General features: G+C 39.9%; 1 protein-coding gene and 1 long non-coding RNA gene across 3 annotated transcripts in view; both read right to left on the bottom strand.

Annotated features, from left to right (window-relative positions):
- Positions 1 to 23,715, bottom strand: part of LOC132124246 (uncharacterized) — a 252,992-nt gene that overhangs the window by 171,271 nt on the left and 58,006 nt on the right. The window lies entirely within an intron of this gene.
- LOC132124240 (phenolphthiocerol/phthiocerol polyketide synthase subunit B-like) lies at positions 16,427 to 23,542 on the bottom strand. Of its 2 annotated transcripts, none has more exons than XM_059535171.1 (6): positions 23,382 to 23,542; positions 23,096 to 23,249; positions 22,848 to 23,008; positions 22,561 to 22,764; positions 22,296 to 22,477; positions 16,427 to 22,212 (listed from the first exon to the last, which is right to left on the bottom strand). In XM_059535171.1, the coding sequence occupies exons 1-6, from the start codon at positions 23,428 to 23,430 to the stop codon at positions 16,675 to 16,677; spliced, it is 6,288 nt and encodes a 2,095-aa protein (XP_059391154.1). In that variant the 5' UTR covers positions 23,431 to 23,542; the 3' UTR covers positions 16,427 to 16,674. The 2 variants fall into 2 exon arrangements, with proteins under 2 accessions (XP_059391154.1, XP_059391155.1); XM_059535172.1 differs by having other exon boundaries at positions 22,077 to 22,212; positions 22,337 to 22,477.

Below are 23,715 nucleotides of genomic sequence, written 5' to 3'. Positions count from 1 at the left end.
GCTGAGGTGTTGCAACAATATATAGTGATATTCTCAATGTAACCCAGAAAACAGGATACAGGTTTAACTCATTCGAAATACTTCAGCTTAATGTTACACTGTCAGACATGCAAAAGAAATCTAATGTATCTCTTGCTCTGGCTACTAGGGGTGTGACGAGACACTTATCCCACAAGACGAGATGAGACACGAGACTGGGTTCATGAGAGCGAGATGAGATTTTTTTTTTTTTTTAAAGAAATTCTCAATGATTTTTTTTTTGCATTATTGACACTGTTTTCCTAATGAATGTTGTTCAGTTGCTTTGACGCAATGTATTTTGTTTAAAGCGATATATAAATAAAGGTGACTTTGACTTTGAATGATAAAATAAATATTTCATTTCATTTCATTCATCTCCTTTTTCGTAGTACATACATTTTCACATCAATTTATTAAAAGTAAAAAAAAAAAAAACATGTTTAGGGCCCTATGAAATGTTTCATTTTTTCCCCAGCATATTATTTTTTATTATTATTGTTAACAAATTCTGTATTTTAGCATGTCTAACTATTTGAATGCATAACACAACTTAATTTATTCATTTTATTTTTTCTTAAAGGTAGAATTACTGATATAGATATCATACCTCAAAGTGTTGTTACTGACCACTTCCTTGTATCGTGCATGCTGCATATTACTGATATTAACTATATTTCCAAAATGAGCATTATGAATGTAAGAGCCTTACATTACATTTATAACAATCATTGTTAATGTTTGAATTGTATTTCAGGGCAGTTTGTGAAGACAGATAATCAAGAGAAGTCAGTTCCAGATCCACCTTCCACACCAGACCTCTCTCTCACGAGGATTGCTGTCTACTAGCATATTGTGTTCTCTTCAGACTTCGGGGGATGCAGATATTACTCAGGGACATGTACACTCGAATATTGCAAGAATAGAGAAAGTAAGAATTACTTAAGATTTTAGAATTTAATGTTAATTGCTTAAACATATATACATATATATTTTTTTTAGATATATTTTTTGTGGCAGTGTGAACTGGCCATAATGCTGTATGATAGGTGTGAGATTCATTAAACTTGATTTGCTATAATACATCTGTTCATAAGCTATTGCATATTATTTTCAATGAATTATTTGTAGTGGTTTGGTTAAGGGTGTGATTAGCTGAGGTATTATTTGTGGGAGCTTGTGATTAGTTGATGAATGTGTGCATTGTTAATGCTAATATTTAAATGCAATGTACTGAGTGCCTACTAAGACTTGCATGTTGGTGCATAATGTTTTGACCCTGGATGCTTACAGAAGGGTATAGATATTTAAATATATGGAAATGTATTTATTATTAATATATCTCAATCTATGTGCTTCTGTATGGGCTGAATGCTTTCAATCATATTTCGCTGTATATCCTATGTTTTTATTAATAATCTGGGTGTATTACTGTTCATATTTGCTTGTTAATAAATTGACTGAATTCATTTCGAGTATGTATTCATCATTCGCAGCTGCTGAAACAGCCTTTAAATTAGTTTGGGCATATGAGGACATAAATTAGGTTCAAGTACTGCATGTCCGCCCATAGAATAATTATAAAAAATGACCAACTGATTACCAGCACACGACCACCGATCCGCGACGTTGCCACGACGTCGCAGTTACTTACTGGCAACGTCACAAAGTTACGTTGTGGCGACGTATCTGGGAATTTCACTTTTCCGGTTGCCACGACGTAACTAATTACGTCGCCACGACGAAAGTTTGGTCACCAGATTACGTTGCAGTTACGTAACAGTTACGTATTTGTGTTAGCTGGGCAGAGTTTCTGAGTTTTTTTAATAAACTATTATTATCATTAGCTATTAGGCCTACTTGAAGTATATAGCATACTCTACTGTGAAATAGTACTATATTTCTGTTTAAATTTCTTCAAGTTATACACAAATTTTATTTTGACAGGTTTTCGTAAAGACATTGCTGTTTCTGTCTGTGGATACGAATGAATGATGATAGTTTTATCAAATGAAATGGTGAAATCCTCTCCTAGCGCGCTGGCGTGCACATGTGTAGACTACATCACCGCGCGTGCTTCTGTGTGTGTGTGTGTGTGTGTGTGTGCGCAGACATCCCAAGTCTCCCGGAAGTCCCGGGAGTCTCCCACATATTGAAAGCGGCTCCCTGAGACCCGCAAATTAGTTCAAATCTCCCGGAATCTAGACCGAGGGAGCAAAAGCGCGCATGCGAAACAGATACTGTGTTTCAAACCGTGTAGCGCACGCACGGCAGAGAGGGAGAGGGAGCGAGAGACCTTGCGTGTGCGTGCTAATGTGCGTGTGTGCGAAGAGCATGTAAGACAGAGAGCATCCTGATTGGCCTGTTTCTGCAAATCAACCAATCAATTGTCAGGGTGGGCGGGCTTTTATCTCTTGTCCCGAACAAAATTAATCAGTTATGTCTATCTGGAAACAGGAGCACCATTGCAGAGGGAGAGTGCCACAAAACAAAAAAAGTATAAGACACATTTTACGGCAGACTACACGAAAGTGTACTCCTGTCTTATAGGTGTCAAACATAATGACAGTCTTGCGCAAGCATTGCCCATGGAGGGTTATATGATTGCAAAAGGCATGTTGAGATGAGTTGACAAGTTTAATTTCATCTGCATATTATTCAGGCTAGTTGCCAGGGCTACATGAAAACAACAAACTCCGTAGACCTGTTTAAAGTTGCAATGGAAAATAAATAAAAGCAGTTTACATAAATTGTATAAGCAGATTCTATAAATAGTAAAAGTAATCTACATATTTAAACATAATTAACGAATAATTACATAGGCCTATAGCTCATAGAAATGATATTTTATGCTTTTATATCTGTTAGGGACCACAACATGTTAGGGAGGCTAAGCACAGGGAAGGCTGCTCCAATATATCTCCGTTCTCCCATTCAGATAGGCAAAGTCTTACTAAGAAGGTGACTACAGCTGAAATGTATTTCCTTCCTTTTTTTGGGGGGGGGGGGGTACCTCCCTGAAATGACTTTTTGCAGGTTGGGATGTCTGTGTGTGTGTGTGTGTGTGTGTATTAGTAGTAGTAGTAGTAGAAGAGCACACATTGAGCGCCCATTCCCAGAGACGTGTATAACAACACCTTTAATATTCACAGACACTATAGTCCATATCGAGATCTGATTAAATGTACAGCCCTTCTTTTGATTTATTCATTCAAAAATGGCCGAATTCTGTGACTATCTGCTTTATACAGCACGTTCCATTTGTGACTGAATTCCGCGATTCAATCCCTGTCACTTTGCAAACACAGACGGGGTGAATTTATGAATTAAAGTGTGAAAGTTCAGACACAAAACGAAGTTGTTACATATCCTCATGCTTTTTAAAAGTGGGTACCGTATCACTTAGGAGACTACACCACTGTAATGTTATTAATCATCTCAAAGTCAGTGCTTTCATTAAAGCTTCATTTCTTGACAGATAATCCATCCTCGCGTCGCGCGCGCTCATTAAGTTTCCCAAACTAATCAGTCTCGTGCCGCTCTGGCGTCCTCTCGTGCTGCCGCATTCACTGCAGTCGGACATCTGAGATTCGCGAGCGTAAATTTTAAGATTGGCCATTACTTTTAATTCGTTGCTGCCAGCTGAGGTGGCAGCAGGGGTGGCAAGGCTTTCTTTTAGGGTGGCATTTGCCACCCCATGCCACCCCGGTAGATCCGCCCCTGCATTTGTCCTGGTGTCTTCTACAGAAGACATGCATGCAATTATGCCCTGTTTCGTAACAATCGGAATATATATATATATATATTTTTAAACATTATTTTTCTGAGATGTTTATTCACGACAAACAATTTGAAAATTAGACAGATTTAAATGATAATTACATCAAATAAAATATTTCCCTAAGAGTGCTAAATTGTATAATTCTGTCAACATCAATCATATTTAAACACCATGTAGAAGGTGTGTTTATGATCAAACCTCAAATTTGTATATCTCTAAAACCCCTCAATGTGGTCTGTACAGGACATCCAGACCTGAGAAAGTCACTAAAATATAATGTTCTCTACACAGGACAAAAGTCTATGCCTGGGTCCCAGGAGTTTAAAAGCAACATGCAATGCATACACGATGCATAGATGCAATGCATTTAATATACTTTTCCATTTGTCATCTACAGATTAACTGTGCAACTATATATAGGCTATAGTTGCACAGTTAAATGTGTAAATGTTAAATATATATAAAGGCACAATTATATAAATTTAAAATGTATATGGAGGATGTCATTAGTCAGTGTATTTCAATGCATTCATTCAAATGTGAGTAACTTTGTAGGAATGTTGTCTTACAAATACATGTTAGACATAATATTGTTTTCATCTAATGTGGCTCACTGCAGCACTGTGTTTGAGAGCATTAGTGCAGTTTCTGAGAAGCAACAGTTCAAATCTCACCATCTAAGAGACAGAGTGACAGAGAGTGGGTGGCTTGTGGACAGAGAGAGAGAGAGAGAGAGAGAGAGAGAGGGAGAGGGAGAGGGGTGTAGCTAAAAATATGATGCAGAAGATGGCAACCTTTTTACAGCAAAGTTGTGTTAATGAATCAAACTGGGGCATGTCAAGGCAGTTTTTGTGAAGACATTTTTTGTTTCACTGTATAATCTTATGTATAATGTTACAAGGAATATATGTAATTAAGATAATAATAATAATAATAATTCCTTTCATTTATATAGCACTTTTCTAGGCACTCAAAGCGCTTTACATTGTCTCCTCATCCACGACCAGTGTGCAGCATCCACCTGGATGATGCGACGGCAGCCATAGTGCGCCAGAACGCCCACCACACACCAGCTTACTGGTGGAGAGGAGACAGAGTGATGAAGCCAATCAGCAGATATGGGGATTGTTAGGAGGCCATGATGGTCGGATGCCGAGGTCACACCTCTACTCTTTTCGAAATACATCCTGGGAATTTTTTATGAGCACAGAAAGTCAGGACCTCGGTTTAACGTCTCATCTAAGATTCATTAGTTACAGGTGACAATCAAGTTATAGAACATTGTCATCAAATTGTACACAAATGTAATGCCCTCATGAGTGCTGCTGTTAAAGCAAAAATACAACCCAATGTACAATTTAACTTTTTTCTTAAATTTCTTAAATTTATGCTAGCCTTATATAAGTATAATACAATGTAGGCTATGGGCATTTGTATAAAATTGGAAAATGCAAAATAGTTATTTACCATGCATCTACTGACATCTCCTGGTTAAAATAAGAATCACGTCATCTAGTCAATTTGAAACCTAAAATATGCCAGTTTTCTTCGTTTTCCAGATACAACTGGTATTTGTGTTGACATATAATAAAAATAAATGTCTAGAATACTTTTGCGTTTAAAAAAGTGTTATACAATTAGAAAGAAAAAATAGAAATATGTAATTAAGTGCGGGGCATTATAGGTCATTTGACTCCTCCCACTACAGTTTGGATTAGACTCAGACTGTGTTTGTATTTTGCTGGTTAATCTTATTTATAGTTTTATAAACTCATATTTTTGTATCTGGATACAAACCATAGGACAACAATTATTGCATTACATTTTTCCTTTCCTACTCAGAAATATGTTTCGTTCATGGTCATCTGATGCCAGACTTGACGGTAAAACTGTTATTATAATTACTGGAGCTAATGCTGGAATTGGCAAAGAAAAAGCCATCGACCTGGCAAAGAGAGGTAAACAGCACTGTTTCTATACAGTTTAATATTGATATATTGTCAGATGGAAAATTGTTGTCTTTCTTTCTTACTGAAGTCCTGTGTTTAGGAGCACATGCAGAGGTAAGGAGAAAACGAATGCAGCCCTGAAGAAAGTTAAGGATGCTTCAGGAAACCAGGATGTAGTTGCCTGCATGCTAGACCTGGCAGATTCCAAGTCGATAATAGAATTTGCAGAGAAAATCAATAAAGCTGAGATCACCTGGATACACTATAAATTCCTTCATAAATATCTTTTTTTGTATAACACTACACTGATGAAACTGGGTTGTCTTTCATAGGAAAAACAAGTTAACATATTTATCAATAATGCCGGTGTTTTAATAAATTTGTATATTATTTTTTATCATTCTAAATGTGATCTATTCAAGCACAATTTTTTATTTTATTATTCTAATTTAATTTAGTTCCAGTTCTTGTTAGTGTCAGAAGTATATATATGTTATTACTACATTCTTATTTTTCCCCTCTCTTGTGATTTTGCATGAGGTTTGGACATCTCTGGTCTAAACCAACTTGATAGTACTAAAATATAATATTATAAAACATATAAAATGCTAGATAACAAATGAAAACATATTTGTAAAACATATATATATATATATATATATATATATATATATATATATGTATTCTGTAATGAGGGCGCTGATGCAGCATTAGAATCCATATGCAGAAGTTTATTGCAAATATCAAACAACAAACACGTGGAACCAGGCAGAGGGTCGATAACAGTAAAGCAGTCCGATCTTACGACAATCCAAGGGATAATCCAAGAGATGTTAGTGAGAAGCCAGGCAGAGAAGTCAAACCTTGAGATCAGTCCACACAAGCAAACAATCCAGAAAGGGAAATCCGTGGAATCAATGGTCAGTGAACGAGGTAGAATCATACACATGCAGACAATCAGAATATCAGGAAAACGCTTGGTAAGGCAGGGTAAACTGGCAATACTTCGCGATGAGAAAGCACGTGGTTCCAGCTTAAATAGTCCCAAACAGGAAGTGAATGTAGAAGCAGCAGAGGGAGCGCTCAGTCAGTACTCGGGTGATGGCTCCCTCTGCTGGCTTGGCATTACAGAACCCCTCCCTCTAGGAGCGACTCCTGGAGCTCGGCGAGGACGTCCTCGCGGTCGGGGTGCTGGACGGTCAGGTCTGGCTCGATGGAATTCCTCTGTGAGCGATGGATCCAGAATGTCGTTGGTGGCCACCCATGACCTCTCCTCAGGTCCATAGCCCTCCCAGTCCACCAGATATTGGAGCTGACCCCCACTACGCAGAGAGTCCAGTAACTCCTTTACTTGGTAGGCGGGCATACCACCTACATCCAGGGGTGGCGGTGGTTCTGGGGTTACCTGGCCGGGGTCAGCCTCCGGGTGGACCGGTTTGAGAAGGGACACATGAAAAGATGGAGAGATACGATAGTTAGCAGGAAGCTCCAGCTGGTACGTTACCTCATTAATCCGTCTGAGAATCTTGAAAGGGCCTACGTACCTAGGGCTGAGCTTCCTGCTGGGCAGCCGCAGCTTGATGTCCCTCGTAGAGAGCCAGACCCGCTGTCCAGGTTCGTAGGGAGGGTGTGGACGTCGGCGTCTGTTGGCCTGGATCTCCTGATTCCTTATAGCCCGTTGAAGACGCACATGAGCACTGTCCCACACCCTCTCACTAAGTTTAATCCAGTCGTCAACTGCCGGAACCGAGGAAGGTTCACCTGACCATGGGAACATAGGGGGCTGATACCCCAGGACACACTGGAAGGGGGTGAGGCCTGTAGACGCATGAGTGAGAGAATTCTGGGCATATTCGGCCCAGGGAAGAAACTCTGACCACCTATGTTGTTCCCTACTACAATAGGTTCGTAGTAGGGGTGTAACGATTCACTCGTTTTCTCGATGCATCGATTACAAACCCTGTCGATTCATATGCATCAATCTTGAAACATGATTTTTGAATCGTGAATCGCCGATCTTGGACAGTAATCAATTCAAAATGCTAAGAATCGAATGAATCCCGATTTCTATAGCGATTCAGTGCTTTCAAAATGTATACACATTAAATTACTACACGCACGAATTAATGGAGACCTTGAAGAGTGTTCGTCAATCGTGCCTCTTATCTGTCCTTCACGCGCTCCACTGTTTACCGCCTGAGACTGTCACAGGATTGAGCTCGCGCTCCGTTCGTCTCTGACGCAGCTGACGTGTGATCTATATGACTCGTGGGCCTTGGCCAGTAATGCTAACGTGAAGTAGTTTTACTTTTCTGTAGTTTGTCAATGGCTCTCTGCATCTCACCGACGGAGTTACCGGAGCCGTCGACAGCTGTATTTATTGCATGGACGGAGCAGAAATGTAAGTGTCTAAATCATACGCACAGTTCCACTGAATGATAAATGTGTTTAAACAATGCGGATGAACCGAATATACGAAGGAAACTTTTAAAATTAACCACAGCATTAACAACGACCTTGAAATAAGAGCACGAGATTTATCTGATAATATGCATGAAAGTAGCCTAGCGTTTGTTTCATTAGCAAACAGACATCTGGCACATTTTCTCTCAGAATCATTCGCTGATGGAGAGGAAAAGTTAAATAGAGATGAAGACGTTTTCACACTGAAAGAGAAGCGATCTCGCTCTCATAGACGTGCCAGGCTATACCTGCAGCTAAACTGAATAAAAGCAGAATGAACTGATGAAACTAAAAAAAAAAAACCACACACAATTTATGAATGATGCAGTGCTAATTGACATTTATTACAGTACATAAACTATAAAGTATATTTTATACCTTATTCTGTGCAGAAAATTTAAATAACTGCTAATTAAATGTAGCCTAGTATATAAAACAATCATAAAATTGCCATTAGGAAAAAAATATCGATTACAAATTATTGATTATTGTTCAGCAGTGTATTTGATTTATTACAGCTAATTAAAAGTAATTAAAAAAGAAGATAATTCCTTATAAAAAATAATAATAATTTTTATTATTATTATTATTAATATTATATAGGCTACATACATCAAATGATTGTATTTGACATTTCTGTCACTTCTGAAATTATGGCTACGCCCCTGGTGTGACAAAATATTAGCTTATACATAATACTCTTTAAGCTCTTTTTTAAAAACTTGGCTTACATACATTTTTACGTATGCCATGTCGCATCATTAAACTATCATTTAACAATGGACAAAAGTTTTTTTTTCCTAACCTATGGTTCTCTAACCATAAATGCTACTGTAATTTGCCCCCTGACTGAGCTTTTAAATAATTTAGTAGAAGCATTTAAATAATCCCATGAATGCACTTAAAGAATGCAGAATCGAATCGTTATAATCGAATCGAATCGAATTTAATTGTGAATCGAATCTAATTGAATCGTTCTAAATTTGCAAAAATCGTTCTTGAATCGAATCGAAAACCTATGAATCGTAATCGAATCGAATCGAATCGCTGCCTTGCCAAAGATTCACAGCCCTAGTTCGTAGATATCTGCCAATCTCCTGGTTGAGTCTTTCCACCTGGCCGTTGCTCTGAGGATGGTATCCAGACGTGAGGCTAACGTTAATATCCAATTGTTTGCAGAATGTTTTCCAGACTTGGGAGGTGAATTGTGTTCCTCTGTCGCTGACAATGTCCTCAGGTAAGCCATAGATACGAAATACATGGTTAAAGAGAGCTAAAGCTGTTTCCATGGCAGTAGGTAATCCTTTTAATGGAATTAACCGGCATGACTTTGAGAATCTGTCGATGATGACTAGAATGGTTGTGAATCCGTCAGATGGTGGCAGGTCAGTGATGAAGTCAATAGAGAGATGAGACCATGGTCGTTGTGGGATGGGTAATGGTTGAAGTAGGCCTGAGCGTAATTCCTTGGGGGTCTTGTATTCAGCACAGATCTGACAGGATTTGATGAAGTTGGTTGTGTCCTTGGTCATTGAAGGCCACCAAAATGAGTTCTTGAACAGGTTGAGGGTGCGTGAGATACCTGGAATGTATGAACCCATTGGAGTACTTGGTGACGCATGTCTTGGGGTACGTATTGTTTGTTTGGGCATTGTGGTGGTGGCCGATCTTTGATTTCCTCCATGATGTCCCATGAGACTGGAGCCAGAATGACAGTGGGTGGCAGAATGGTTTCGGGTTTGAAATCCTCTATAGGGGGGGTCATGTTTACGGGAGAGAGCGTCTGCCTTACCGTTCTTGCTGCCTGGTCGATAAGTAACGGTGAAATCAAAACGAGTGAAGAAGAGGGCCCATCGAGCTTGGCGAGGATTAAGTCTTTTTGCTCCCTTTATATACTCAAGGTTCTTGTGGTCGGTGATGACTTGGAATGGGTAGCGAGCGCCCTCTAGCCAATGTCTCCACTCCTCAGTGGCTGCTTTCATGGATAATAATTCCTTATTACCAACATCGTAGTTCCTTTCTGCATTCGTGAGTTTTCTGGAGTAAAATGCACATGGATGAAGCTTGCCTGGTTGTCCATGACGTTGGGAGAGAGCAGCTCCTATTCCGCAGTCTGATGCATCCACCTCCAAGACAAACGGTAGATCAGGATCAGGATGTTTCAGGATGGGAGCTGAGGTGAAACTTGACTTGAGGGTGGTAAAAGCATGGCTTACTTCTTCATTCCAACCGTGTTTCTTCGGTTTGTCCTTCAAGAGTGAGGTGAGAGGAGAGGCGATAGTGCTGTAATCTCTGATGAAACGGCGGTAGAAGTTGGCAAAGCCTAGAAATCTCTGAAGCTCCTTAATGGTAGTAGGTTGAGGCCAATCCGTGACTGGTTGAACTTTGATTGAGTCCATCCTCACTCCCTGGTGACTGACTTGATAGCCAAGAAAAGATGTCTGATGGACATGGAACATTTCTCAGCTTTGACATAGAGTTGGTTCTCCAATAGACGGGATAATACTGCACGCACATGAGTAACATGTTCAGTCTCTGTCTTGGAATAAATCAAAATGTCATCGATGTAGGCAATAACAAATTTGTTCATGAAGTCCTTGAAGATTTCATTTATAAATGATTGAAAGACAGCTGGAGAGTTGGCTAACCCATAAGGGATTACCTGGTACTCGAAGTGCCCCCTAGTGGTGAGAAATGCAGTCTTCCATTCATCACCTTCTTTGATCCTGATGAGATTGTATGCGCTTCGTAGGTCTAGTTTGGTGTAAATGGTGGCCTCTCGTAGTTGTTCCAGGGCCGGAGGTACCAAAGGCAAGGGATAGCGGAATTTTACTTTGACATTGTTAAGTCCACAGTAATCTATGCAAGGTCTTAACCCACCATCCTTTTTACTCACGAAGAAGAACCCGGCGGCTGCAGAAGATGTGGATGGACGAATGAACCCTGAGTCTAAAGCCTCCTCAGTGTATTCCTCCATAGCTTGATCCTCAATCCTGGACAATGGGTAAACTCTGCTTTTGGGAGGCATGGCATTGGGAAGCAAATCAATGGCGCAATCCCATGGACGATGTGGAGGAAGTTGTGTGGCATTAGTCTTGCTGAAAACTTCAGACATTTCTTGATATTGATTGGGGATGGATTCTTTTACCTGGGTTTCGGGACTCTCAATGCTAGTGGTGAGACATGGTTGAGGCTGAATTGAAAGGCAGTTCCTCAAACAGAATGGAGACCAGTGGGTTAACTCCCCTTGGAAACAGGAAATGGAAGGATCGTGGATGGTGAGCCAAGGAAATCCTAAAATGACTTCGTATTTGGGTGAGTCAACGACATACAGGGTGATGTTTTCTTGATGGAACAAACCGGTTTGAAGTTTCAAGGTTTTGGTTTGACATTGGATACCTTGATTGATGAGAGTGTCGTCGATAGCTTTGATCTGAATGGGTGGAATGCATGGTTGGGTAGGAATATTAAACTTCTGAATTATGTCCTTGTTGATGATATTCAGAGCTGCTCCAGAGTCAATCAGCGCTGTGAGATCAAGAGACAGAGTATCCGTTCTTATGGTGATGGGTAGTGTAAGCGACTTATTTTTAAGGACCGAGAAATTATGAATATTTACCCCTGTTGAAGACTTGGCCTTGAGTGGGCAACCGATACTGCGATGGCCTGGTTCACCGCAGTAGAAGCACAGATGATTTTGTCGACGTCTTGCTCGTTCCTCCTCCGTCAATCGAGAAACGTTAAGTTGCATGGGTTCAACAGATGATTCTTCAACTGTGAGATGGCTGATAGGGGAATGATTATAAACTGTTCTGTCAGTACGTTGCGTGGGAGTCTGTCTCATGAGATTATCGATCTTGATAGTGAGATTAACAAGTTCTGAAAATGATAAATCCTCTCTACGACAGGCGAGTTCAGTTTGCAAATCAATATTGAGGCTGTTGTAAAAGGTAGCTTTAAGAGAGACATCATTTCATTCACTCTGAACTGCCAGTGTGCGAAACTCAATAGCGTAATCAGCTGCGGTGCGGTTACCCTGTTTTGCATTCATGAGTTGTGTTGAAATATCCCTGCCCCCTGCGGGATATCCAAAAACTTCTTGAAGTTGAAGTAAAAAATACTCAGTGGACCTCCTGAGTTGTGTATCGCTATCCCACACCGCTGAAGCCCAATCGAGGGCTTTTCCCGTGAGCAAAGTCATGAGAAACGCACATCTCTTCTCAGGTTCAAATCGATCTTGTTGAAACTCAAAATATAGCTTTACTTGTCGAATGAATCCTTTGGATTGTTTAGCAGAGCCATCAAACTTATTAGGAAGAGCAAAGCTTACCGTTGAAGGCGTGGGAGGAGGAAGAGATCGTACGTAGTGCGTCAGGTGTTCGTTGATTGATTGTAGCTTTGCAAGTTGTTCCTGATAATTCTTCAGAATCTCGCTTTGGTAAGCGAATGCGGCTTGTAAGTTGGAAACATCAGCTGGATTCACGGTAGGCGAAGTATTCTGTAATGAAGGCGCTGATGCAGCATTAGAATCCATATGCAGAAGTTTATTGCAAATATCAAACAACAAACACGTGGAACCAGGCAGAGGGTCGATAACAGTAAAGCAGTCTGATCTTTCGACAATCCAAGGGATAATCGAAGAGACGTTAGTGAGAAGCCAGGCAGAGAAGTCAAACCTTGAGATCAGTCCACACAAGCAAACAATCCAGAAAGGGAAATCCGTGGAATCAATGGTCAGTGAACGAGGCAGAATCATACACATGCAGACAATCAGAATATCAGGAAAACGCTTGGTAAGGCAGGGTAAACTGGCAATACTTCGCGATGAGAAAGCACATGTTTCCAGCTTAAGTAGTCCCAAACAGGAAGTGAATGTAGAAGCAGCAGAGGGAGCGCTCAGTCAGTACTCGGGTGATGGCTCATATATATATATAGGTATACAATACAGACCAAAAGTTTGGACACACCTTCTCATTCAAAGAGTTTACTTTATTTTCATGACTATGAAAATTGTAGAGTCACACTGAAGGCATCGAGGGCTATTTGACCAAGAAGGAGAGTGATGGGGTGCTGCGCCAGATGACCTGGCCTCCACAGTCACCGGACCTGAACCCAATCGAGATGGTTTAGGGGTGAGCTGGACCGCAGACAGAAGGCAAATGGCCAACAAGTGCTAAGCATCTCTCGGGGAACTACTTCAAGACTGTTGGAAGACCATTTCAGGTGACTACCTCTTGAAGCTCATCAAGAGAATGCCAAGAGTGTGCAAAGCAGTAATCAAAGCAAAAGGTGGCTACTTTGAAGAACCTAGAATATGACATATTTTCAGTTGTTTCACACTTTTTTGTTATGTATATAATTCGGTATATAATTCCACATGTGTTAATTCATAGTTTTGATGCCTTCAGTGTGAATCTACAATTTTCATAGTCATGAAAATAAAGAAAACTCTTTGAATGAGAAGGTGTGTCCAAACTTTTGGTCTGTACTGTATTTATATATATATATATATATATATATATATATTATTTATTTATTTATTTTTTGCCTCTAGCACTGAATAATTTATGACCCTGTCCTGGGTTATTCTTTTCCGATAATATAACTGATGCTAAAATAATCATAATAATCCTTCTCATCTGGTCGTTGTGTGGCTTCTCAGGAACTGGAGTCACAGTGCATGCTCTCCATCCTGGAGTGGTTCAGACTGAACTGCGGAGGCACTTCAATAAACCTCAACAAGCTGCCATTTGATTTGCAAAGCCCTTCACCAAAACATTTGTGCAGGGAGCTCAGACCACCGTCTATACTGCGCCGTGGCCCCTGAACTGGAGACAGAGAGCAGCATATATTACAGGTCCACAAAATACAAAATAGTTCTGAAGTGGCTTTCTTTGACACTATTTTTGCTATAGAGCAATAAAATACTAAATCACTTAATATTAACTTCTTGTTAATCCAACTGTTCATCAAATCAATATAACTTTTGCAATCATTCTGGTATTTGGAGAAAATAGTCATTCTTTGTGTGATATTAGCTATATCAGATGATTAAAATATTAGAGACATAAAGACAAATGGGGGCATGTTTGCCCTCTTATCTTGAATTTTGGGGGAATTCTAAATGTATCTTAATAAATCATATGGACTAAATCATACAGTGAAAGTGTGAACTCTAAATGTGCTTGCTTAGTAGTCTAACCTACATCTCATGGTGTATGTGTAATAATGTCAAATTGCATATCATTTTAACAACAATTATGATATTATCATAGACAATATGTATCACACACCCCTAGGCTGTATTTGATTTGCAGTAGAGCTTAATATGTCTCACCTACCCAGCCTCTGTCTACAACATAAATACACACAAGTCTAATAGGTCGTGTCCTGTTGTCTTTCAATTCGATATTATTATCATTCAGCTGTTGATGATATACTTTTGTCATGGTGTTTCATAAAACAAGTGCAACAGTTCCGGCATCTGATTTCATACTCGTCTGCCGCGCTCCACACAGTGACTGCGCGCCTGCAAAATGTTCCCGGGCTGCGATGGATGATGAGGTTGGCCAGCGCCTCTTGGAACTCAGCTGTAAGATGCTCAGCATCACATGGGAGTGAGAACGCATCTCTCTTCCTGATGAGTTCTGATTAAGTCTAACTGCAGTCTGCCTATAGCCTATCTACTGTCAAAATCAGAAATACTAATAGTTAATATTAAACACACTAGCATACAAGATCACTAAATATGATGGGCTTTTATACATGATGTAAAGTTGTAACATATTTTGTTTATTTTGGTCACAGGCTGCTTATAGTTAATTTTCTATATAATACAGGTACATATTTATGTAATAAATTATATAAGTAGTAAATGTCAGATTCATTTGGTTGAAAAAAAATGCACTAAGTATATGTGATTTTTTTTTAATACGTAAAAATTTTATTTTTAACATTTTTTTTTTATCTTGTATGACCCAAGGAGAAGAGAATAATAAACAAATATATATTAAATAATATTTCTACATATATTTTTTTATATTTGACTTATATATTGACAATTTTGAAAATTGTGCTTTGCATTTTACATAGTGTTTGTCCATGAAGTGATTTGAAAAAAAAAACTACCGGTATATAATAATAATACTACAAAAGTAAAAAAAAAAAATTAAAATGAAGATTATTCCAATCTCCTTCATTCCTTCATTATTCCAAAAGATTCATATCCAAAATTTATTTAAAATTTAAGGAAAATATTATAGACTAAATTGGATTAATGAATGTACATGTAGAATAAATTGGAAATGAATAGTTCAACAAAAAAAAAGAAGAAGAAAGAAACAAGATCCAATAAAATAAAGCACACACACACACACACACACACAAAAACCCCACACACAAAAACGCCACACACAAAAGAGCATCAAATATGTCAGCACTCTGCTCTCTTTCACACTCGGTCGCCTTGACAATCTCTTATCTCTGCTCTCACCCTGATCCGGTCACCATGACAACCTCTAATCAGCTCTGCCTTCCTGTGACCCAAACGCCATGACGGCTTTCAGCTTCAGCTTTTCTCTGCTTGTGACCCGTCACCATGACAACAACGTGTTGTCCAATATAGTGTGATGCAGGAAAACATACAAAAGAGGTCACTAGCCTCACTAGTGGACAACTGACAAGGCCTGTCATGTCTTGTGTCTCAGAATAAAAAGAAAAACTAAAACTCTTGTCAAATTCAAAAATCCTAAAGAAATTATTTCAGCCAAACATGTTAAGCCTATTGAAGACATAACTAAATACACAAACTGTAACTATTTTTATTGGCAGACATGAACAGCTACAAAATGATTTGATGTATTTTGAAAGATGTATATGTATGAATTATTTTTTTTGTAGGGTTTTTTTTTTGAGAAAAAAATAGGATTTTCTGAGTAAGGAATAGCAGAACTGTATATTTTCATTCTTTATCACAGTGTTGTTTAGTATTTTTCGTTTTTATTCATGGCCGGGTATTACCGTTTTAGGGAGAATATGATTTACTATTCAAAACTACTCTGTTTAGTTTCCTCAGTTTACCATGTTGTAAGCCTGTTGCTGAACATGTTTGCTTAAAAAAAAAAATTCTAAAAAACAAACGGTTGGCCCATACCTGACCGTTGGTCTCTGACGCCTTAGTATTGTTACGACTGGAAAAGTGTAAGTTAAAATCAAAATGGATGTTTATTGTTTGACATGTAATTTGCAATAGAATTTGTCACACACAATGCAATATCGTGGTTAAGCTTGCTACAATTAAGCAATATAGCATTTTTATAAGAGGTACTATAGCTAAACACAAAACTAAACAAAATTAAAATTCAACTACATTTCATTCACAAAAATTTTAGTAAAATTTGACTAGCTGTCATCTTCACTATGTACAATTTACTACAAGGTGGCAGAAAAGGAAAACTGTATACATTACAAGTTCACAGAAATCTCACAGTCCTCATCAGTACTCTGTTTTATGAATTCAGTCAGTGAAGACAGTGTACTGTTTGGATCAAGCAAAACAACAAGGGGAATATTCACACCTATCTCTTGAAACAAGCGGTTTTGCAATGTCATGGCTAACATTGAGTCAATTCCTAGTGCAGTGAGCGCAGTTTCATCACTGAGATCATCAGTATCAACACAGCAAATTTCAGTCAGAATCCTTCTAACACAGTCATCTTCCGATGACTGAACATTTATGCTGGAGTCCTCAACGACCTTGTTTTTCAGTCCTTCCTCCACTAAAGCAGACAGGCGGAACTTTAGAGACACATTTTGAGAGAGGACATGGTTTTTCAGAATCCTGAAATTGAATTTGCAGACCACCTGCTGGGGATTATTATCTAACAGGCAGTGCTCCAGTGCTTCATGAATCTCTGACACATCCATGATCATTAGCCCTTTTGTTTCCAGAAACTTTTGAAAATGGTCTTTGTTCATAAGCAGGCCTAATTTAAGGGGTCCCCAGTTGATTGACTGTCCTGCAAGTCCAATATTGCGTCGGAAGTGACAAAAAGCATCCAGAAAGGAATTAGCTGCTGCATAGTTCGCTTGTGCAGCATTTCCAATGAAAGAGGAGATTGAGGAATAGCACACAAAGTAATCGAGTGTTTGGCTGTGCAGAGTGGCAAAGTGAAGATTAAGAGCACCAGAGACTTTAGGTTGCAGGACTTTTTGGAAAAGAGATCTATCAAGAGTTTCCAGCAATCCATCATGTAGAACAGCAGCACTGTGGAACACCCCCCTGACTGGACAAGAGAAAAAATGTTTTCCAATCACAGTAATGGCTTCCATCACCTGCTCTGACACAGAGACATCACACTGAAGAGTGACAATTCTTACCCCGTATCTCTTCTGGAGACTGCTTATGTCCTCTTGTACCTTTTCAGATGGTGAACTCCTTGAGAGAGTGGCAATGCATCCTCCGCCCCTATGGGCAATGAATTTAACAGTTTCAAATCCCAAACCAGAGAGACCACCTGAAACTATGTACACACCTTTCTTTGAGAAAAGCTGCTTTGTTCTTGGAAGCAAAGGGATGGAAGACATCTTGCTTGTAGAGTCATCACTGGCCAGAGCTATCAAGTCTAGAGTTCTTGCACTGAAATAAGATCTAGAATGCTCTACAGACAGAGAAGGCATACCTTCAGGTAGCACCATCTGAAAAGCATTGCTTTGTATTGATAGGCATGCTTTGTGCAAGTGCATTTCCTTTAGCCACTTCTGTCGCCGAGCTCCATGCGCCTTGAGACGTGATTTCTGAAAGATTTTGGACATCTCAAGAGTCTGGAAACAGGTTCTCTCACTATCTCTCTGAATTAGATCTATTGTCGAGTACCATGGCTCACGGATGCCACATACTGCAATGATGTGATTTGCATTGGCAACACTGACAATCTCTGTCAAATGTGAACAATTGTATGGGGGAAGAATCACAAAAAGAAGACACTGCTTTGCATTTTGGACTAAACCACTTATCTCAGTCTCTGTAAAAACAATCCAGCCTGATTTACTTGCTATTAGGGTGAGTAAGTAGACCAGAGCTGAGTTATGAACAGCAGAAAAAATGCCCAACCTTTGCTGTTGTTTGGTCTTGGGTAAAGCACACTTCAGTATCTCCCATATCAGGACAATGTATGAAACACATGGAGCATCCTTTAGGAATGGAAGCCTTTTTATTTTGAAGCACACATCTTCAGGGAGGACAACTTTGGAAGTTGCTTTTACAGGGTAGCAACAGATAACATGGTCTCCCACTTTAAGTTTGTTGACATCCTTTCCCACAGCTGTAATTATCCCACTGAAGTCAAGTGCCATGAGACTGTGGTTCTGGGTTGTGTGGTTGTTCCAGTACATTGTCTGACCAAAAGTTAGTTCTGAAGTACTAACTGGAAAATAATCTGATGAGTGCACACATACCTTACTCAGCTGAACTTCGATGCTTTTCCCCTCAATAGTGTGTACTGAACTTGCTGAAGGCAAAGCTGATAATCCGGTCATCATGTAGGCATTGGTTGTCTGCAAAGTGAAATCCTGGGTCTGTATGGTTTTGGATTCAGCCTTCACTTCCCTATTGGTGACAGAAGTACGATTTATCACGGCGGAGTAAACTTTCCCCTTGCTAATGAAGATTTCTGGGCACTCTTGGGTCTTATGTGAGTTAAGCACATGAGCCAGGGCTTCTATATCCTCTCTTGACACTGTGGAAAGGTCAATGAGCTGGAAAGAGATGCCTGACATCTCTGCAGCACATGCCCTTGTCATCCCAGATAACACAAATCCAGGATTTATACTTTTAACGGTCCCTTCTGCTGACCTGTACGTAATGACACGCATGGAACATACACGACTGCAGCTTCTTAAAGATAAAACAGTCTGACGGTAAAGTTCACAGCTATCTACCAAGGACTGTAGAATGACTTCAGATTGGAGGTGACTAATATTCTGAACTCCCCAGATAAACAGGATCTCATCCAGTTCCATGTCTGCTGCACTGCAAGGAGACTTCAAAGGCAATCCTGGGACCTGCAATGCTGAGTTTTTTGTTAAATCAGGTGGAGAAACAAATACAGATTTTGTGTGCAAATATGGCTTCAAACCTTTAGCAATACCCAAGTTGTCTTCAAAGACCAAAGCCTTGATTCTACTGGGAAAATTGCTCTCAGCAAGAATGCCAACCTTCTGGTTATGAAAGAAACACGATTCCCTGATCTGTGCGTATCCTCCCAGAAAATTTATTCTGACATCCCTCAGCTCAATCAACACATGACCATCTTTGTCAGTGAAACATCCACAAACCTCAAAGTAGTCTGCCATTTCTTTTGTCATTCTCATATAGATGAACATATCTTTACAGGGAGGTGCAGATATAACCATATTACCAATTGCAGAGGGAAATCCAGGCCTGACAGTGCTAGAAACTAATGCTAAAACGGAGGACATTTGCAAGAAGTAGTCTAGGACCACTGGGTGCAAGCAATACTCATACAGATGGTTGAGTACTCCCTCTGGAATCCTGAGACTGGTCACTGCTTCCTTGAATTCTTGTCCATAATGAATGTCACCAAGTTGTTTGAAGTTGGGCCCGTACTCAAATCCTATGTTTTGAAGAGTGTTGTACACATCCATTGTTTCAATAACTGATGGACATCTCATGAAAACAGTGTTGAGGTGAATGTTTTGCTGTTCGATCATAGCTGATCCCCCTTCATGGCCAATGATGCCTGATGCATGCACAGTAATAGAGGACTGAACCTGAAATGTTGTTGTATCTTTTGATGTCTCAATTGTGATTTTGAGAGGAGGGCAGTTCTTAGTTAGAACAAGCAAATTTTGAAAGTGGATTGTGAGCTCAAATGAGTTAAGAGGTCTTTTTGGAATAGCAGTTTCCATTATGGATGCAAAAGCCAATTCAACAAACAATGCCCCTGGGGCAATGGAGATGCCATTGTTCTTGTGCTCCCAAAGGTATGAGGCTGTAGCTGCTGATAGGTTGCACTTGATCACTTTGCCATCACGTTTACTTGGACTTATCAGTGGATGTGAACTGCGAAAGACTGTGTCATTTCCCCGTCTCACGTCCTCAAAGTATACCTCATTCTTTTGACTTTCAAACTGATACCTTGGGAAAGCAACAAGCTCAGCTTCAAACCCTTTGTAGAACTCGTCCCACTTCACATTGACTCCCAGTTCAAAGAGTTTTGAGACAGCTTTGAACATTGTCTCATGGTCTTTATCTGGATGGACTGAAGGAAGCACTGTGGTGTCATTTCCCAGGATCTCCATGATGTTCCTCTGCAGAGCCCGTCTTGGGCCAATTTCCACAAAGACTACGTTCCTTGTGTGGTTGGAAATTGATTTAATTGCTTTTTCAAATGCAACAGGCTTTCGTATGTTTCTTGCCCAATATTCACCTGTGACAAAGTCCCCTTGATGACACATCTCTCCTGTTACTGTAGAAAAAAGTTCACACTCCTTTTCATTCAGAGTTAAATGTCCAATGCTGTCTTTGATTTGGCCCAGTATAGGATCCATCATATGACTATGGTAGGCAGCAGGAACATCCAAGACATGAAGGAACAGGTTTTTGCCATTGAACAAAGACTGAAGCTTCTGGTGCACATTGTCAACTGCTTCTTTGCCACCTGAAAGCACACATGACATAGGACTGTTCACAGCAGCTAGACAAATTTTTCCTGTGTATGTGGGAAGTATTTCCAGAACATCGAGAACAGCAACGTTACCAACGACCAGCATCCTCCCACCCATCACTTTGGTCTGCAGCATGCTCCGATGGTAGACAACCTTTACTGCATCCTCAAGAGACAACAGGCCAGAGCAATGAGCTGCAGCAACCTCTCCCACAGAGTGTCCAAGAACAATATCTGGCCTGATGCCCCAGTTCTTAAGAAGATGAGCAATTGCAACCTGGATTGCAAAGAGAAGTGGCTGGACAACGATTGGTTTAGAAAAATCTTCATTGTCATAGCTGTCTATCTTTTGCAAAATACTGGTGCATCGGAACTTTTGGAAGTAGTTTTCCACCTCTTTGATCTTGTCCCGAAATGCAGGTTCTTCTCTCAGTAGTTGCTTACACATTCCCCTATAAGTGACGCCATTCCCACAAAATACAAAAACTAACTTTAGGTCCTGCTTTGTTGGAGCAAATTTCTTGTTCTTGCTAGCTTTGAGTAGTGATTTTAATTCTGACACAGATGATGCAGCAAAGATTTTCCTAAATTTGTGTTTCACGTGGCTTCTTCTGGAGGCTGCGGTATAAGCAAGGGCATGTAGATCAACTGACTCATTTACTGAAATCCTCTGATATGTGTCAGCTATGCACAACTGAAGAGACTGATCCGTGGCTGCAGACAGTGGAAGCAGTTTCAGAGGTTCAAGAGTGTGGCTGTCGGAGACTGTTACTTGAACATACTCACTGATGATCGCATGGGCATTGGTGCCACCAAACCCAAAGCTGTTTAATCCAGCCATCCTTACCCTGGATCCAGAGTAAAGCCATTTTTCAGCTTTTGTTGGGATTTTAAGATTGAGAGCTTTAGCATCTATGCTGGAATTTTCTGCTGAGTAGAACACAGAAGGGACAATGGTTTCGTGTTTCATCATTAATAGAATCTTTATGAGTCCTGCCACCCCTGCTGCAGATTCTGTATGTCCAATGTTACTCTTAACAGAGCCAATAAACAGAGGCCCTGAGTTTGAAGGTCTTGCTTTGGCGATTATTTTTGAGATACTTCCTGCTTCAACTGGATCTCCTGCTGGTGTTCCTGTCCCATGAGCTTCTACATACTGGACGTTCGCTAGATAATTTTCAGAAGAATAGATCATGCGCAGTAGAGCCTCCTGCTGGGTCATGGAAGGTTTGGTAATGGGTGTGACGGTGTGGCCATCTTGGTTTACTGCTGTCTTGTTCACAATGCCCCAAATATGATCAAAGTCCTCAAGAGCCTAAAAAGAGACATTTACCTTATTATAAACCATAACTGAATGTAATACTAATATTATGTATAATAAAACAAAAAAATACATACCTTTTTCAAAGGCTTCAATAGGACTATACCACATCCCTCACCTCTGCCATATCCATCTGCTGTACGGCAGAATGCCTTGCTTGTGCCCTCGTGTGAGATCATCTTTGCCTTGCTGAGGGCCACAAAGACTCGAGGTTCAAGGATACAGCTAACCCCCCCACACAGAGCCATTTCACAGTCCCCTAGTGATGATGTATAACAAGGATAATTAACAAATTAAATATAATGCAATGAACAGACTTCAGAGTTGAAATAGTATCATTACCTTGTCTGATGGCCTGACATGCTGAGTGAAGGGCGACAAGGGATGAGGAACATGCACTGTCAATGGCAAATGAAGGTCCAGTCAGGTTAAATATATAGGAAATTCTGTTGGCAGCTATACTCATAGCTGTTCCGGTGCCATTATAGTGGGTTATAGTGCTGGGACTGTTGTTCAAAAGTGTCTCATAATCCCTGTTCATAAGACCTGAAATCAAACACAACACTGTATCAATATCCTAAAAACACCCAAAAGTTAAAAAAGTAAACTTCTCACATTAGATGTATTACCTATGTAAACCCCTGTTCTGGTCCCGCTCACTTTTTCCAAGGGTATCCCACCATCCTCTAGAGCTCGGTATGCACACTGCAGCAACAGTTTCTGCTGAGGGTCCATGTAATCAGCTTCAGCCTCGCTGATGCCAAAGAACTTGTGATCAAACTCATTGAACCTGCAAAATAAAGACAATCTCTGTTACAATTTCACTTTTTTAGTAACGGAAACTTCAAATGCATAATCATGAATGAGTTATTCCTACCCTTCAATGAGAGCAGCTTTGGTCGTCTGTGTTTTTCCTGGTTTGCTCTCATCAGGATGAAACCACTCTGATGTGTCAAATCTTTCATCTGGAATCTGTACCACACAGTTCCTTCCCTCCACAAGAACTTTCCAGAAACTATCAACACCCTCACCTATGAAGGTGGCAGATAGTCATGCAAATGCACACAGCATCGTCACAAATACAAGAGTGCATAAACACACACACACACACACACACACACATACATACATACATACATATATATATATATAAACACATTTACCTCCTGGGAAGTTGCATCCGATTCCAATTATAGCAATATCCTCCTCCATTTTAGTGATTATTTATTTCAATGATCATTATGTCTCTTTGCAAAAAGTAAAAAACTAAGTACGAGCATTCCTTATCTCAGCATTGCTGGTCTGCTCATGGTTGTGACCAGTCTTCATCGGGTCCCAATAACATCTAGGCATTTTTATAAAGCCTTTTACAACTGAAAACCAATGGGAAATCACATTTCTTTTAACAAAGGGTCTTTAAATGTGAAATCCTTCCTCTTGTAACCAGTAATTGTGGTGCTTTGAAACAAAACCCTGTAATAACAGACTTGGGTAAGG

The sequence above is a fragment of the Carassius carassius genome, chromosome 42, assembly GCF_963082965.1.
Source record: "Carassius carassius chromosome 42, fCarCar2.1, whole genome shotgun sequence".
Classification (NCBI taxonomy): Eukaryota; Metazoa; Chordata; class Actinopteri; order Cypriniformes; family Cyprinidae; genus Carassius; species Carassius carassius.
The sequence above is the reverse complement of the archived record's forward strand: the minus strand, read 5'-3'. Positions and strand labels throughout refer to the sequence as shown.

Coding starts and splice junctions, on each gene's coding strand:
- LOC132124240 (XM_059535171.1), bottom strand. CDS start 23,430: ATGGAGGAGGATATTGCTATAATTGGAATCGGATGCAACTTCCCAGGA. Junction 23,250..23,381: donor CGGATGCAACTTCCCAGGAG/GTAAATGTGTTT, acceptor CCACCTTCATAG/GTGAGGGTGTTGATAGTTTC. Junction 23,009..23,095: donor AAAGCTGCTCTCATTGAAGG/GTAGGAATAACT, acceptor TTTATTTTGCAG/GTTCAATGAGTTTGATCACA.